At 35.4% G+C, this 17,407-nt stretch overlaps 2 protein-coding genes across 2 annotated transcripts; one reads left to right on the top strand and one right to left on the bottom strand.

Annotated features, from left to right (window-relative positions):
- Positions 1-1,954: 1,954 nt before the first annotated feature.
- On the top strand, positions 1,955-11,710 carry LOC113231263 (neuropeptide-like precursor 1). Its single transcript, XM_026465497.1, has 6 exons — positions 1,955-2,082; positions 6,418-6,513; positions 7,407-8,178; positions 8,256-8,406; positions 8,875-8,907; positions 10,529-11,710. Exons 2-6 carry the CDS (start codon positions 6,418-6,420, stop codon positions 10,887-10,889), a joined length of 1,413 nt encoding a protein of 470 aa, XP_026321282.1. The 5' UTR covers positions 1,955-2,082; the 3' UTR covers positions 10,890-11,710.
- A 111-nt stretch (positions 11,711-11,821) lies between these two features.
- Positions 11,822-13,958, bottom strand: LOC113231264. Its single transcript, XM_026465498.1, has 4 exons — positions 13,839-13,958; positions 13,403-13,705; positions 12,286-12,449; positions 11,822-11,951 (listed from the first exon to the last, which is right to left on the bottom strand). Exons 1-3 carry the CDS (start codon positions 13,875-13,877, stop codon positions 12,309-12,311), a joined length of 483 nt encoding a protein of 160 aa, XP_026321283.1. The 5' UTR covers positions 13,878-13,958; the 3' UTR covers positions 11,822-11,951; positions 12,286-12,308.
- Between the last annotated feature and the right edge of the window lie 3,449 nt (positions 13,959-17,407).

Below are 17,407 nucleotides of genomic sequence, written 5' to 3' on the forward strand. Positions count from 1 at the left end.
TCCACCAATTCCGGTCCCGGCACATTGCCAAATGGGACAACTGTGAAGTATAGTTTTATTGTTGGCGATGGTAGGGGGGTTGTTGGGAATACTCGGCACAACCGTTTTAACTGCCTCCGTGGCCGAAAGGCTACCGTGCTGGACTGCCACGCAGAGATCCTGAGTTCGATTTCCTGGCCAGGAGAAATATTTGTCTGGCCTGAGTTTGGATGTAATTTGTGGTTGTCTATGTGTGTCCATGACACCCACGATACAGGGTTTGCCTAGTGCTGGGGTTTTTTTATAATATTAAGTTACGGGACGAGCAAGTCGTGCGCCTGATGGTAAGCTAGGCCTGTCCGTAACAGTTACAGTGCCACCCAGAGCTTTAAATCGTAAAGATCTGGGGGGGCACTGCCACTGCGCTCGTCACTCTGAGACATAAGATGACAAGTCCCATGTGCCTGTAATTTTACCAGCACCCTTACCCTTCAAAACCGGAACACAGTAATGCTGACATCACTGCTTGGCGGCAGAAATAGGTAAGGCAGGCTATGAGTGTGCGTTATTATATTATATTATTAACCCATTGAAAGCAGCGGCTTCAGGTTTCACACCTTACGACGGTCTACCGTATCTAGTGTCAGTGTGTAAAAGCCAACATGTATGTCCATATTCACCACGACTACCGATAACTCTATCAATTAATCCGGCATTCCCAAGGTCCAGTAAGTAATCTGAGCCTTAAAAAAACGCTTAAATCACTCGAAGCCCGTAAGAGGAGAACCTTGACAGGTCCCAATGCGTCCAATCAATGTTGATTTGTAACTAATATCTGGCATCACTCCCGGTGTCCCATAACCCCTTACGTAAAATGGCATATAGGTATTAAATTTCTGTGCAATTTTGATTTAGAGGTATGGACCATGCTTCCACCTACGGGGGGAAACTTTGGATGAACTTAAATGAACTGAAACTGCGTTGCAACTTTTGTTATGCTGACTTTGTTGCGGTCATCGTTTTCATTTCAGGAAAGTCCGTTTTAGTAATAAATATTTTGGTATAACTATGATATGCTACCAAAAAAACAGGTACAAAAATATTTTACGAACTAAAGTGTAGGTAATATAACTACTTATGTATCCTTTATTTTAGGATATGGTCTATGAAATCAAAACGTTCATTAGCCGTGCTAATAAATGTTAAGAAAAAATGAAATCTTGCAGCAGTAGAGCTCGTTGTGAAAGAGTTCGTCTAGAGAAGTACTGCCACCTTATCTATTTTTGCCGCCCATTCCGAAATGTTAGCGTTACTGCATTCCGGTTTGGATGGGTAAGGGTGCTGGTGAAATTACAGGCACATGAAACTTGTCAACTTATGTCTCAGTGTGACGGGCGCAGTGGCAACGCTCCTCAGATCTTTGCGATTTAAAGCTCTGAATGGCACTGCAACTGTTATGGACAGGCGTGTAGCTTACCATCAGGCGCACGACTCGTTCATCCCGTCACTTTAAATTATAAAAAAAGGAACAATACACACTTTTAAAGATCTACGTGTATGAGTTTTTATAATTTATTTCACACTAATGGCTCGAAAGCTTTTCCTTTGAACGTAGCTCTTTTAAGTGCACGCCAATAAAGTAGGTACCGTCCTTCGTCGAGCTTTTATTTATATATTTTACGGATCGTTTTATGTGTATGGAAAAGTGACATTCATCATTAGAACAGTTATAAAGTAGGTGGTTATTGTACTCCTACGAAATAGTACAATACTTTTTATAATAAATATTTGTTTTGTAGCCTATTTTTAAAACAGGTAATTTTTATAAAAATTTTGAAGGGTACGTGTCCGTGCTAAGTAATTTTCCGCCGTTGCATATAAATCGCCCTATGACCTATCAATTATAACGGATTCACATATTCTGCTGTCGTACGCCTGCGCGCATCCCACAGGCTGATATAAAAGCGTTTAATTTACCCCACAGCCGTCATTCCTGCCTAGCCGGCACGAACGAAGAGTCCCTAGTACACCTGGGAGCAAAAGTTGCTCCAAACTTTGCAAAAGTTTTCAAAGTGCAGTAGCAGTGAAATAAAGTGGATAATCGTAAGTAGAACTTTATGGAACTAATATTTTGAAAATAACTTGATGATTTAATTGTTATTTAGCGGAATTGGTAGGCGAAAATTCGCGGTGATGAGACGGCGTTGTCAGCAGTAAAACTTTGAAGATATATTTTAGTAGTTTGTACATAATAATTTTCAATGATTTTATTACACCAATAAAAAGCGACGTAGCTGATGATGTGATTATTAAATTCAGTTAGACATTTTATTAAAACTATAAAATTCACCTTATTATGATTTCTTAAAAAAAAGGAATTTTGATAAATCCATATTATTATAATCTAAAGTGAGGGTAATTTTTTCTTGCTTATTTTTTTGATGCCTTTCACTCTTAGAGAAAATGGATTTTGTAATTTTATTACAATTAAACTAAATTAATTGTGTTTACTTAGTAAACAATTTATACATTATCTGTAACAGTCTGAATTCGGTGGCGTAGCCATTTTCTGTTTGGGCGGCACGGCGACGTAGCATTTGCTACGCACAGCTTGTAAGATATAAATAAAACAAAAGAACTCGGTTTATTATTGTGAGAAAAATAAGGGTATCGCACATGAAATCAAAAGTAACTCAAAATTATGGAATTGAGAAAACAAAGTATGGAAAAAATACAGGTTGGATCTTATTGCGAATAATGTAATTATCTTTATTTATTCATAATACTGAATTATCCATTTTTAAACGAGAATATATGTGTGTATTGGTTTCATTAACTTTTTTTTAATTTTCCAGTAGTGTTTTCTCAATTCTACAATTTTGAGTTACGGCAGGATTTGGTTTCGTGTGCGATAGTATCGACCATGCATATAAATTCGTATTAAACTTCTACTATGTCAATTCGTCCACATACAACATGAAATGTCATAGGTTTCCTGAAACAAGGTAAGTAATCAAATTTTGGAATGGTGAAGACAAGAATTTAATTTTAACTTTGCGTTGAATTTACTTGCTATCAGATCTTTAAGTTCGATGTGGCAGAAAAGCGTCTAAAAATCAATCAAAGTTACTTCCCGTCGGGAAAGTTGATTGTGACTTGTGACTGTGAGGTTCGATAAGAGGATTTGGGAAAATGAAATGTATGTCTCATATTCAGTTAGGTAATATAATAATATTACCTTTCTTTTTTAACTCTTTCACAAGGAGCTCTACTGCTACTTTTGTATAGAGATGATTCGCCATACAATAGTTTTAGCCTAGTGTTGGCTCTCGCACGGCTTCACCTTTGACTTACATGAAACTAAATGTATATAAATATCTATGTAATGTAATTGCTCAACCTAAAATATAGTTGTCTAATTTATATTTTCTGGCTTATATGAAACAATTTTTTTTAAATTGCGTGTCCAAACACGATCAACGACCGTGACCATGGAATCTGTAAAAATCCTGAAACGTTGATTTGTCTGGGAAAAAGAAACAAATACACTCGATTTTTTTTACAAAAAAAGATGTTCCCGATCTAGGAATAATATTTTTTGTAAAAAAATCGACTTCAAAAGTCCGTGTAATTACATCTGTTTGCCAAGTTTTATTAAAATCGGTTACCGGAAAGTGTGCGAAACCGGATTCATCCCCTAATTTGCCACCCTTAGAGGTGGAATATTTTCTTCAAATTCAAATGGTTTGTTGTTGTTTGTTTTTTTTTGGTGCAATAAAGAATATATATATATATGGGACCAATACTGAAGTACGAAGCCGTAAAAGCGTAAAATACACACAAAAAAACAGATTAAAAAAATCTAATTGGAAATTTTTTAACGTCGGTTAAAAAGAGTTTCAATTTCAATGTATAACAATTGCGAAAATCTAAGAACTCATCATATTTTCTGTTTTTTTTCTTTGTGCTTCTGATATCAATTAAATAAATGTCTATTAAGTATTAATATATTATCAGTACTATCATAGAAATAGTAATGTAGTCGTAATTAATACGTTGTTATAGTAATTACGTCTATTGAATATTGTAGCCAATTGTTCAAGGACCTTTTTTATAAATGGACAAGTAAGTACCTGAGCTCAATCAATATGGATATTGATCAATATTGTTAATGTTAGACTTTATTTCAAGAATGTAACGTACTTTGTTGTAAAGGACAAGGGTGCGTATACGAAAAAATGCTTTACAAAGAAGTCACTTTCTTTGATAGAAATTTTTTAGCATTTTTAAGCGAAGGTCACCCCTCTGTCGGAGCGAATTCTATTTCATTTTCGAATGTCATCGGTACTTTGGGTTTTGCCAGCTAAATCTAAAGATACGAAATTCTGTTTCTTATCGTATCGACGGCATTCATTGTAATGCTTGCTATCGTGGTGAAAGTATTTGCTAATCGGCATGAGGGTGTTACCACATCAATCGATCGACAGGCGATCGATGCCATCGATCGATGGTTACATGAGACGAGTCAACGTCGATTGACAATTGTTACCATACTACCGATCGATGGTCGATCGATGGTCGAATGAGACAGATGTATGAACATCGAGTATATAACCAGAAATAGAGACGAAATAAGGGTCATACATTCCTGGTGACTCATCAGTGATACATCACTTATAAATATTAACTCCTGTTTGCACTGGATAAGGACAGGCCAACAACTGACCTGTGTGTACGTCTTCGTATATTCCAAAAATATTCTGTATTTATTGTAATAAAGATAATATCTCTAACAAAAAAAAACAGCAATTACAAAACAAACAAAATCAACTTTCATCGGTAATTAAATAAGTAATTTTGCAATTTTCGCCCATTATTGCAAAGCTCAAGTTACCTGTAGTACAAAGATCTATAACAAAAACACATAGGAGAATTTCGACGGCTCGGTAACTCAGTTGGGAAAGAGCAATGCTACGGTGCAGCATGGACGTGGGTTAAGTCCCACCAGGTTAAACGAAAAAAATTTTTCTGTGTATTCGAGATTCGTGTTCATAAAATTATAACAAAAATAGTGATGTTATTTCACAAAAAAAATCTCAATAAGTACATATATCAAAATGCTTACAAAAAAATTGACTTCTTTTTACTTTTCAATTTCTTTCATTTTTATGTGTTCATTTCAACATTGATCAAGGTTGTTCTTAAAATAGCTACCCGAAGCCTCTTAAAGCGGAATTTTTGTTTGATTTGATATAATTGGCAACATTTTAGAAGAGGTGCCGAAATATTACGAACTCTTAGAAGAGAATGCAACTAAAATATTTGTAGTATGCTTGTGATCATATTTACTAAAACTTAAGTATAAATTTCTTTTAAAAGGACGTTAAATAATAATTTCAAATCTACCCCCCAAGTCATAATTAACCATTTGCATTTTGGTAACTTTCGAGATGCACCTGGACCTAAAGTTTTTTTTTATTTGTAAAATGTCAATTACGCTGATTTTAATAACTTAACTACGCTAAAAATGTCGATTACATTAGTTGTGATAAGGAGGTCATTAATATGACTTAAACATTTGAAGTTAATTTGATTAAAACAAGTTATTTCGCTAGGCCAATAAATTGCTTTGCTTTTGAATATCTAGAATTTTCAATAAAACCTAGATAGTGTGTGTTTCGGGTGGTTGGACATGAAAACCCATTAACTTGGCACGAGGCTCAGGTGTATGCTATGACGCTCAAGCATAATTGAAACTGTCACCTGTATATTCCTCGCTGCGACGTTCAATTATTCATACCCAGGAAAAAGATATTTCCACATTGAAATAATGCGCTTTATATTGAAACAACTTTTAGATTTTTATGAGATACTGTTAAATGTAACTACTTTTTAGTATAGGTAAATCAACGATATCAATGTATTGTACTAGCAAAATTGTTTGTTGATTTTTTTCTTAGAAATATCTGGTCTGGTATAATAGTCTTTGCAATATTTAAAAAAATATCAAATGAAAATTAGTACTGGCACAAATGTAGCTATCATTTCGATGCCTTACTTAACTCGTACCTTATAAAGGGTGATAGTTCAGGAGATGGCAAAACTTTCTATTTATTTTAAATTTTTTGTCAAGGGTGTTTTAATTTCGATGCATTACTTAAGAGTAGGTAAAAGCCAATGTGTGAATATGAAGAAAATGTGATGTAAAATGAGCCTGCAAAATTTGTATGTACAATCCATTTTTTGCATTTCAATAACGTTGTGCTTTATGATACGAGTTTGAGTAAGGCGACGATTTTTTATTTATATATATTTTTCACCACTAAATCATTTTAGATTGTTTAAGGAATTGTAACCTGGTACATTTATTTTTTTACTATTTGTTTAGGTTGCCTCATAAGTGTCTTACATCTATAGTTCAAAAATATGTTTCTTTAGATGAGAGACTCGACACGTATTAACGATGGACGTCACAGGAGTCGCGTTTTGCTCGTCGTCACATTGGCTGTAGCGTTCTCTACCTACATCGAGCAGGTAAGAGAAAAAAGTCTAAAGGCCTATTCAGATCTACACCATATTCGCTGCCGATGCGGGTAGCGTAACCCGAGTGGGCAAGCGGTATTTCTACTGTTCAAACCTAAGCGGATATCTCTAAAATTTCTTTTTCCCGCCTAAACAATCACTTCTGTGCTATCTGTGAATAAGACCACATGTAACGTGTGACCTCAATTACCTGACATTTCACTGTTCGACGTCATAATCGCAAACGAGTAGGTACCTTCCGTTATGTTAAGTAATCGTCACCGACTTGAGGAGTGTGCGGAGTATCGTGCTATCCGGCGAAACCAATTTCGCAAAGCAAGCGAAAGGATACCGACGACCTGGTTGGTATGGCGCGGTACTCGTTTTGCTTTGGTCGCGGAAGTTCATACAAATACCTGGAGAGATACCGCGTGGCATTTTCCGCTACCCACAGTGTAGCGAATGTCGCTTACACCTGAATAGGCCTTTACTAAAGACTTCATTATATTCTGTACGTGGATATATGTAAATAATATTCCGAAATAATGAAAGCAAATGCTCTTCATTAAACTGTAAAAGAGAATAAGTACACACGTAATCTTCAATCACTCGGAAATTTAAATTACTTTCTAAACTAAATTAAATAATCTCCAAAATCATATTGACTTTTCTCTTCCACAAGGCTAACGTATTACAATCGCCCAGTAGGCTATTGGAAATTGTTGCGTACAAAGGATTCCCTATTAATGAATCAATTGCTACTGTTTTCCATTGTTTTAGTGAAACGAATCATAGGTAATTTTAATTTTGGCATTGCTGACAATCTCTGAAAATTGTTTGAATAATTTTGCATAGCTGTGTGTTATTATGTGAAAATTAAATATAATTCTTTTGCTTACCCTAAGGTGGTCAGCCTGCCTACGGATCCTGGCAATCAATGGCCAACTTTTCCTCGCAGAAACATAGCCGCATTGGCTAGAGATGGATACCTCAAGAACTCTGTCGGTGGTTTCAAAAGAAGCATTTCGACACTTGCTAAGAACGGCCAGCTGCCAACTTTCAAGTCCCCTTACGACGAAACGGATAAACAGGAACAAGATGATGAAGCATCGCATCAAAAACGAAACTTAGCATCCATAGCAAGACTTCGTAGCTACTCGGCAATGAAAAGAAATATTCAAGCACTTGCAAGAGACGGTTATCGCGGCGGCAGAGGACAATATAGTCAGCAAAATGAGAAACGAAATATCCAATCTTTAGCTCGCAACGGACAGATCCACAAAAAGGCTGATTTTGCTGGCGACGACGAATACTACTATCCATTCTATCAAAATCCGATACCGCCATTATCAGAAATTGATGGTCCGTTTGATTTCAATGAATTGTATGATTTACAACAGTCTGTGAACCCAGACATGTTTCCACCTCTGTCTCAAGTATACAAACGCAATTCTGATTATGACGAAGACAGGTTGACTTCTGCTGACTTGGATTCCTATTGGGATTTAAAGAGGGGTTCTGTAGGCTTGCCCGTTCACGGATTGTTCAGACCAAATTATGTGGAGGCGAGTCCTAGATCGAAGCGATACATTTTGTCGCTACCTGACGTCATGGACCATAATGATATTCATGACCCTGAAAATATTGAGTATGGAACCGACGATAAGCGTTCTGTAGGTGAGTCAGCGCCTTGTGTTTTTAAAAATTGTTCAATAAAACGAGGTAATTATTGGCTATTGCGGCGTTTGTTGCAGATGAAGATAGCGAGGTTCGTGAAAATTTTGAGAAACGTCACATTGGATCTCTTGCCCGGTTAGGTTTACTACCTTCATTCAGATTTTCAGGAGGACGCTATAGTAGGTCTGGCAGGGCCAGACTCTTATTGCCTAGTCAAGAAATGTACAGGTCTCGTAACATTCGCCTCTAACCAATTCGATGTGATAGATAGTTTGTGTTAACAATTGTTTAGTTGCAATTTCATGTGCTTTAAATAGTGCTTTTGAGATAGGCGTCGCATAGAAATATTGAAAATTAGAGGCATGATTAAACGTTAGTCAATTGTGTAACGTCTCTCCCACGCCATGTGAATAAACTGTTGGACGACAGTTCTGTGTTAGAATATAGCGATGTTTTATATCGCATGGTGTTTAAATCGATAGAGGATTTAGAATAATTAGAGATTAGACGTGTTATTGATTAGGTTGTGTTTTTTAATTATAATAAACGTGTTTTCTAATTATAGATATATGTGTAGGTGTATGTACATAGTTACTCTGTTCATTTTGTTGGAATTTGAATGAATGTTCTAGAACTCGCTTTTAAATGTAGTGGAGTGTAAAATAAGCAAGCTAACATTGTCATTCTGTTTTACAGGAAGCATTCCTCTGACGAGAATTTCGGAATTAGGTATGTGTAAAGTTTATACAGGGTTTACATGGTTTATATAGGGGTATTATAATTCCGTGCCGGATTAACTTATATATAATAAGCAAGTATTCTTTCATGTCATTATTTTGGTAATAGTTTTTTGGTAAGGAGGAGAAGGGAAACAGGTAGAACGGATTTAAATTGCTTAGGGCACCCAAGGCACTTAATTTGGCACTGAATATAATATTGCTTCTGTATAATATCCAAATATAATATTTGCGTTGAAGTTTCACGACGCAGCATACTTTTACTTACTACACGGGTAGGTATAACATTGTTCTACATTGCTCTGCGAAGTTGTTATGTAAACGCGTGTGCTATGTAGAGCGCCGGATGCAGCAAGCATGACTGTGGCAGAAAGCGGCAAGATAGCTCTGTATTGTTTCCATTACTAGTGCATTCCGGGGGCTTCATCATTTATTTTTCCGACAAAAGTACAAAGTTTGAGAAGCTTGTTTAACTATGCAATTTGCCTAACTTAGAGAAATTTTAATTTATTTTACGTTATAAATTTTGAAGTACAGCCTTGGCCAAGTATTGCGCCCTCGAAACGAAAAAGAGCACAACTAACATTTTTATCAAAATTGAGTTACATGCATATTTGGGTACAGAAACAAAAATTCTCAGGAATTGTTGTATATACAGCAAACTCAAAGAGCATGACTGACTTTAATAATCAGATTTTTTATTATAAAAAGTCATATTTGACGTTTATTACGTTAAAAACACTAATATCAAAGGATTTTACTTAGTAATGTACGGAACTGTGCCCTTACTATGTAGTTCAATTACAATGTAATACATAACCCAAAAAAGGCGCAACTGAATATAACTGTGCCCTTTAGTTTTTTTTATTCATGAGTCAAGTATTAAAAGCCACATTTAAATTAGTTACGCCGTTTATGTCCTGTTACAATATTTTTATATTTTTTATTTACTGAATTAAGGCATTTTCAAAAACGACTGATTAAACTACAATGAAAGTTTCTGTATAAAATATGTGGTATGTATTTATTTATAATATGAATAAACTACTAATATCAAATGTATATTTTAACTATTCTTTTTATCAGAAAAACCTAAAAATATTTAAACATATTTATCTACAAATTTAGAATTTGCTGCTTTTGCCTTTCGTTCTTCTGGTGGCAGTATGAAGCATGGTGCTTACAACAATTCCAGATGTGCACAATGGTATAGGATTATTTTTTCACCATCTAAAAGGTTTAAATCTCTCATGTAATGTGCTCTCTCTGTTAACGCACGTTAATGTAATAAATTTTGTCATTTTACTATTTTTAAATCTTAGCGTGCTCCATACTTTTGGCCAAGGCTGTAAGTATATTGGGGAAAGTATATAGTGGAAAACTTAATTTGAAAAGAAAAAAAAATACAACAAGAAAAGTAATTTCGATGTTGAAATTTAATAAAAAGATATTTCAATTAATATAAGATAATAAGTAGTAAGGTATTTATTAAAATTATAAGGCAGCTTTTAGCTGTATTTAGGACCTTTTTTCGTTAATCATAAATTTTCCACTTTTTTTATGAATGATTTTGTGTTGTCGAAAATTTAAAAATTCCTACTGATTGTCTACAGGGAATATTTCACTAGTCCCGAAGTTGACGCAAACGGCGATCCAGACTACGCCGACCTACCGCCGTCGGCAGTATCTCCTAACTCGCACCCGACCGGGAGGATCCTCCACCGACCATTGAGCAACGACGTCCCCTCTGAAACCTCGTCGATACCTTCCCCTCCGGTCCCTGCTCTCAAGTACATCGATCAAAACCACTGGCAGAATACCAAAGAAGTCCCAAAGTTTTATTACTTCCGTTCCCTTAAAGTTCCACATCATACGTCCGGCAAGCGATACCTGTTGATTCCAGCCGTAGACAACATTTTGCTGAGGAAGATCTACCGTAATAGCAGTCTGCCAAGCCGGCGCAAGAACCAGTAGCTGTGTCAGTGCCCGCTAGGTGACGTCAAGTTGCTTAGCCGCCAATGAACTTTTGTATTGCACTTTATCAAATTAATGTGCTCTACATCGTCCACAGATTAACTTACGATGACCAATGGCTACTCTCATATACTAAATTTTTGAACTCGGGGAACATAAAAGAAAGTAGACAATAATCTCAAAAAAATAATAATAATAAATTCTTATATCGATGTTAAATGTTGTGAATCTACGATAGATAATTTTAGTTCATTAAATATTTATTTCAATTAATGTAATTATTATTTATTAGAGTAGGAAAGTTTATCCGTTAAGTGATCTCATTTTTATAAAAGTTTGGCCGGATCGAAAAGAATTGTCGTAGGAAAAATTATGTTGTCAATCGCAAATACTTATGTGCTTAGAATTAAAAAAAATACAAATATGCTAATGTAATATTCGTCTAAGAAATTTAAATGGCTACCTATATATTAAATAGTATTAACATTCTATTCGCGCTTCATTATCTTTTAAATGTGATAACGCGTCAACAGAAAAAAAACCGATTTAAAGGTCTCTTAAATTAACTAGAATAGTTCTGAGTTACTTACGCTGTGTTTGACAAATAAAATTGTAAAATTTCTTTAAAAGTCGATTTTGACTTTCAGCTTTTAAATTCAATCAATATGAACATCTCTAATTATTAGATTAATATCATTAAAATGTTTTGGGCGGATAACGCCCGGTGGGTTTTCCGCAGCAATATTAAAGGTTTAGACAATAAATTGGACAATGTGCGTGACCATAAAATGATAATAATTTTTAACATTTTACTCCAGTAGGATTTTCTCTATTAATGTGAAGTATATTAATAATACAGATACGTATTCAATTTTATGTCGTGATTATTGTAAATAAACAAAACAGTGCCAAAATTGTTGTTTTATTTTAAAGTTGATCATTATAAGTTAACAATTTATGTTAATCAATCAATAGTAAAAGAAAAAATGTCGCGTACTGGCTTCTAGGGTCGATAGTTTTCATAAATGACATCGATTTAAGACGCTGTTGACTTCGGTCAGTCTGAAAAAAAAACCGCATGATTAACTTGAAATAGGTTCGATTCCCGGGTCGGGAGAAATATTCTCTTTGCTCTGCATTTTATATTGTTGTTTTTGTTCAAGTTTGTTTAATAATTTTTAATGTGTTCTTAAGAATTAGCTATAGCTAAATATTAGCGAAAAAATGTATAAAAATAATTTCATTTTCTATGTGTAACAATCGTACAAACCTAAGAACTTAATGTATTTTCAATGATTATAGAGATTTTTATAGTATAATTGGATATCAAATATTTAATTTAGTACCTACTTAGTTCATATTATATAAAATAAAATAGGTAATATAGAGGATATACCAATAATAAAGGAGCATGTGTATCTAACACAATGATCCCGGGGTCTGTGAGCAGGTCCCGTTGCCGCTGCAGTACGGTAAGAAGAAGCTGCACCTCGTCACAATACCCACGTTGCTACGCAGGCAGTTTACACGTTGGCGGCAGCTATAGCAGGCCAAACCGGGCTGGGCAAAAATAATAAATTAATTAATGAGCTAGAAAATTACATCAACCAACAAATAGCCAAAATAGTAAGTTACTAATAAAGTGCACAATATCGTTACGAAATTACCTCCAAGATCAATAATGGAATAGGGAATCGAACCCTACATTTGCGAAATGTCTTTTTTTATGATACCAAGTGCAACGTCGTGTGTCTGGTGGCAAGCATCACACCAGTTCAGTTGTAGTGCCGCTGCGCCCGTCACATTCTGAGATAAGTTGAAAGGTCCCATGTGCCTGTTATTTCACCAGTACCCTTACTTACCCTTCAAAACCGGAACGCAGTAATGTTCATATTACTGCTTGGCAGCAGAAATGGGTAAGATGGCAGTTTACCACCAGACGCACGACTTGTTCGTCCCGTTACTTGGTATTTAAAAAAAGAAATATCTGGATGAACTCTTTCACAACTGTCACTGAATGTTCCGAATCCTTATTTATTTCAATTAAGGAAAGTCTGAGAAGCAAACAATGCAAGTGAGATCTAAATCGATTTTTGTACGCTACTCCAATATTCTATTAATACGATATTGGATTTTTTTTATGACAATAAGTGATGGGACGAGCAAGTCATGCGCCTGATGGTAAACGACACGCCTGTCCATAACAGTTGCAGTGCCACTCAGAGCTTTAAATCGCAAAGATCTGAGGTGCACTGCCTCTGCGCCCATCACCCTGAGACATAAGTTGAAAAATCCCATGCGCATTTCACCAGCACCCTACCCTGCAAAACCGGAACGCGGTAATGCTCACATTACTGTTTGACGGCACAAATAGCAGTAATAGGTAAGGTGGCAGTACTTCCTTGGATGAACTTTTTCACAAGAAGCTGTACTGCTACTAAAGACTTCTGCCAGAACAATCGGGCCATACTTTCGATGCGTTGAGCAATAAAGAAACAAGATACAATTCTTACGTTCTCTGTGTAATTGCATCCGACGAAGCGAGGAAATCTGAAGAAGAATCTGTCACTATGTTCATTGCTGTCAGTTTGGTTGTCGGTTTCGATATCAATGCCTTGTGACCGAGAATTTAAGAACGAAGAGAAAGGCAAGCCGGTGCTGTTGGCGAATTGTGAGAAGATATTTGCAAACGGTGTTAAAAAGGGTATAAATCGTTCATCCAATGATCCGTGTTCTTCCCTTTGCGGTTCAGAAGGTGAGGGGTTTTGATTCTTACTGTCAGCACCTTCTTCTGCTAAGATAACGCTCAGATTTACCTGAAAAAAGTAGATAGCACATGTTAAAGTAATCACATAAAATATTATTAATATAGTAAATAAAAAGATAGTGGAAATGTATGGTTCGATTATCTACGGGGAATTTCGATCGCATTTTAGTGTGAGTTCTTACCAGAAGCGCAAAACAGAAAAGAACTTTGCCACAAGCCATCTTGAAGACTACAATATTTTGCTACCTTTAAGATATTCAAATATGAATGTACTTCAGCGGCTTAGTTGTGCCTAGTGAAGATAGTCTGTCTGCACGAGATTTTATATCATTAGTGCATAATGATTTATGCTAATTAACTCATGTAGGGATGTGTGTGATGTGCTTTACAATAAATAAAATAAAATCAAATAAAATCATTTATTTCTTTGTGATACACAGGTTATCAATTTGTTACAAAAATGAATTTTGAATCACAGTGATCCGCCTTATGGCATACAAAGTTTTCTTAGTTTTAGTAATTCTCATGCAATAATTTGTAATATTATTATAATCATGCAGTCCAATTAATGCAACCTAATTCTAATGAAACATAATAACTTTAGTAAAATAATAATCAATAACAAATTCATAATATTAAATGTAAATTTTATAAGAAATATTCAATATTATATCGTGTCCTATAATTTAGGTAATTAAATAATAATTTCTTAAATTCTGCACAATCATTGCAATTCCTAATTTCAAGTGGAAGTTTGTTATATACCTTCGTAGCCATTACTATTACACTCTTTTGAAGTAGAGCAGTTTTACATGATCTACTTTTCAGTTGGTGAGAACGGAAGGCTCATGTGACGAATTCAAATAAATGAACATGACGCTCTACGAAAAGTGAAATTTCAAATATTTATAAGCTTATTAGAGTCAATATTTTCAAATTTTTTGAATGTGGTTGACAGCTATCTGTTTTTTTTCAAGAATACGTAATGCAGTTACATTTCGGAATAACATTTTTTTAATGCTCATTGCATGCGATAATACCAGCAGCAGAACAATAGGAGCACTGGAGCTCCTTGTGAAAGCGTTCGTCCAGGGAAGTACTGCCACCTTACTTATTTCTGCCACCAAGCAGGAATGTTAGCATTACTGTATTCCGATTTTGAAGGGTAAGGGTGCTGGTGACATTACAGGCACATGGGATATGTCAACTTAGATCTCAGGGTGACGGGCGCATTGGCAGTGCTCCTCAGATCTTTGTGATTTAAAGCTCTGAGAGGCACTAATTGTTTTGGACATTCGTGGAGCATACCATCAGGTGCACGACTTGTTCGTCCAGTTACTTAATGATAAAAAAAACGTATCACTACATAGTTATATACCTAGCTATTGCTAAGAGTAGTACATAGTTATATATCTAGCTATTGCTTGCCTACAACATTATTGAGTAGTACCTTCTGCCATAGAAGAACTACTTTTAGATATTAAGTAATTTCTGATGAACATACATGAATAAACGTATTTTAGTTAGCGCAAATTTTAATTATAATTACGCAGCAATATTCATTTACTGTTTATAAAAAGTAGAATTTATATTATACGCCGTATGGTACAACCTGCGTTGTCGTTTTAAAACAGCGCATTGTTATAATATCTAGATAAGTATCTTAGTAAATATTTATCAGAAGTGTCGGGTGTTCCTCAACCCTGTCGTCGTCACTGACAGCAATAAACCGAAAGCAAACAATACGACTGCTCATTTCCTGTAAACAATCACCATGTGTTCACAGAATATTTCACATTTCAAAGCCGCTTTTATATTAATTGAGAGGCCTATCATATGATGTCGTGATCAGTGTAACAGAATAAAGGAGAAGGTTTATGTAATGTGATGGCAATTTGAATTCTTGGAATATGTATTTTCCAATCGTGTGCATCCTCATTACTATATAATATCATTGGTATTATTATGTCGTTAACATTGTCACTTCTTACAAGGTAAATGGTAAAGTCGTAAGGAAAAGTGACTTGGGATGTTATTTGGCCTTCCCATTATTAAATTAATGTAACATTGGCAGACATTGGTAATATGTGAAAGACATGTTGTTATTTGAACTTATAAAAAAATGCTAACATTTATCTAAGTAGCTCGCAACGTCTAGGATTGGACTGTAAATATCGATATATTTGGTATTTCGACTGGTTCTGTAAACTGAACATTTTTAACGTGTCATAAAGTATTTTTTATTTTCTTTAAATTAATTTATATCTATACGTTATTGGTAGGTCAATGAAGTTGTGTATATTTTGAAGGGTACAGTCAAGTATAAAAAAACTTTATTTCCCTACAAAAACTTTGAGGTCAGAACAACGAAAAGTAGAAATTTGCGTACCATTACCACCATTTCCTTTTATTTAAGGACAAAAACGGAACAGTATATTTCAAATAAATAGTATGTTTCAACCAAAATTCTACAAATTGATAATAAAGAACCTAGAAATGTGTAGATTTACGAGGTTATGTAAATACCTATGTAGCCTAGCCTGGCTAGTATTTAAAGCAGCGGTATAAATAATAATCAACTCAACTCAACAAAATACTCAACATAAGGGAACCCTGTGTCGCGGGTGCAATGGACACACACATAGACAACCACAAATTACACTCAAACGCATAACAAAAATAAACAAATGTATATACAATACTATACAAATATTTCTCCTGGCCTGGGTATCGAACCCGGGACCTCTGCGTGGCAGTCCTGTATGGTAACTGTTCGGCCGCGAAGGCAGTTACCACTAAATTAACCACAAAAGTTAAATTTCAGGGATGTAGCTACTCTTTTCTAATTAAATTAAACAGAAACCAATACTGTCAAACCAGAAAGAGAACCTTTTTGAAAATTTGTTGCATGGTGTTGTTTTTCTGCTGCGTTTCTGGTAGCAAGTAGTTAAGTTTCTTTGTTTCCTGGAAAATTACCGACAAAGTCTGTTTATTGTTTTGTTTGTGCTCAGTGGAACAGTACATACATAAGTAACTATATTATATAGTACCTATATTCTACTTGTGCAGTTGCGTTAAATGTCTTTGTATAAGTAGAAAGCCTTTATGAATTGCGTGCTCTGGAACACACATGCATATGTTTACATGGCTATATCTATTCAAGTTTTTTTATTATACTTAATGATGGGATGAACAATCCCTGCACCTGGTGGTAAGCTACACGCCTGTCCATTATGAGTTGCAGTACCGCTTAGAGTTTTAAATCGCAAAGATCTGAGAGGCATTGAATTGGGTGAACTCTTTCACAAGGAGTTCTAGTCTGCTCTCCTCTATAATTAACGCATTTGCGTTTTGGCAACTTTCGGGATATCGACACATACCTAACGTTTTTTTCTTTTCTTGGAAAAAGTCAATTACGCTTAACTTTTAACTACTCCGTGGCCGAAGAGTTACCATGCCGGTCTGCCACGCCGAGGACCCAGATGCGATTCCCGGGCCAGGAGAAATATTTGTATGGCCTACATTTATTTCTCGCGTGAGTTTGGGTGTAATTTGTGGTTGTCTATGTGTGTGTGTCCATGCACCCGAGACACAGGGTTTCCCTAGTGCGGGGCTATGTCGAGTGTGTGTGCGTTCTTGAATGTGTATGCGCGCTGATTTCGCTTAACAATAAAACTGAAACTAAGTAAGATATTAAAAAACCGAATAGAGGGGGTTGTAGATCTTGTTTAGCTGGTTCTAAATATGTTAT

Source organism: Hyposmocoma kahamanoa, unplaced genomic scaffold (assembly GCF_003589595.1).
Source record: "Hyposmocoma kahamanoa isolate Upper Pololo Valley unplaced genomic scaffold, ASM358959v1 65, whole genome shotgun sequence".
NCBI lineage: Eukaryota > Metazoa > Arthropoda > Insecta > Lepidoptera > Cosmopterigidae > Hyposmocoma > Hyposmocoma kahamanoa.

Bases quoted from the DNA above. Each gene is read 5' to 3' on its own strand.
- LOC113231263 (XM_026465497.1), top strand. From the start codon at position 6,418: ATGAGAGACTCGACACGTATTAACGATGGACGTCACAGGAGTCGCGTT. The intron at 6,514-7,406 runs GTAAGAGAAAAA...GCTTACCCTAAG, and splicing joins TCTCTACCTACATCGAGCAG to GTGGTCAGCCTGCCTACGGA. The intron at 8,407-8,874 runs GTCTCGTAACAT...TCTGTTTTACAG, and splicing joins CCTAGTCAAGAAATGTACAG to GAAGCATTCCTCTGACGAGA.
- LOC113231264 (XM_026465498.1), bottom strand. From the start codon at position 13,877: ATGGCTTGTGGCAAAGTTCTTTTCTGTTTTGCGCTTCTG. The intron at 13,706-13,838 runs GTAAGAACTCAC...TACTTTTTTCAG, and splicing joins TTTTCTGTTTTGCGCTTCTG to GTAAATCTGAGCGTTATCTT. The intron at 12,450-13,402 runs GTAAGAATTGTA...ATTTTTGCCCAG, and splicing joins GATGCAATTACACAGAGAAC to CCCGGTTTGGCCTGCTATAG.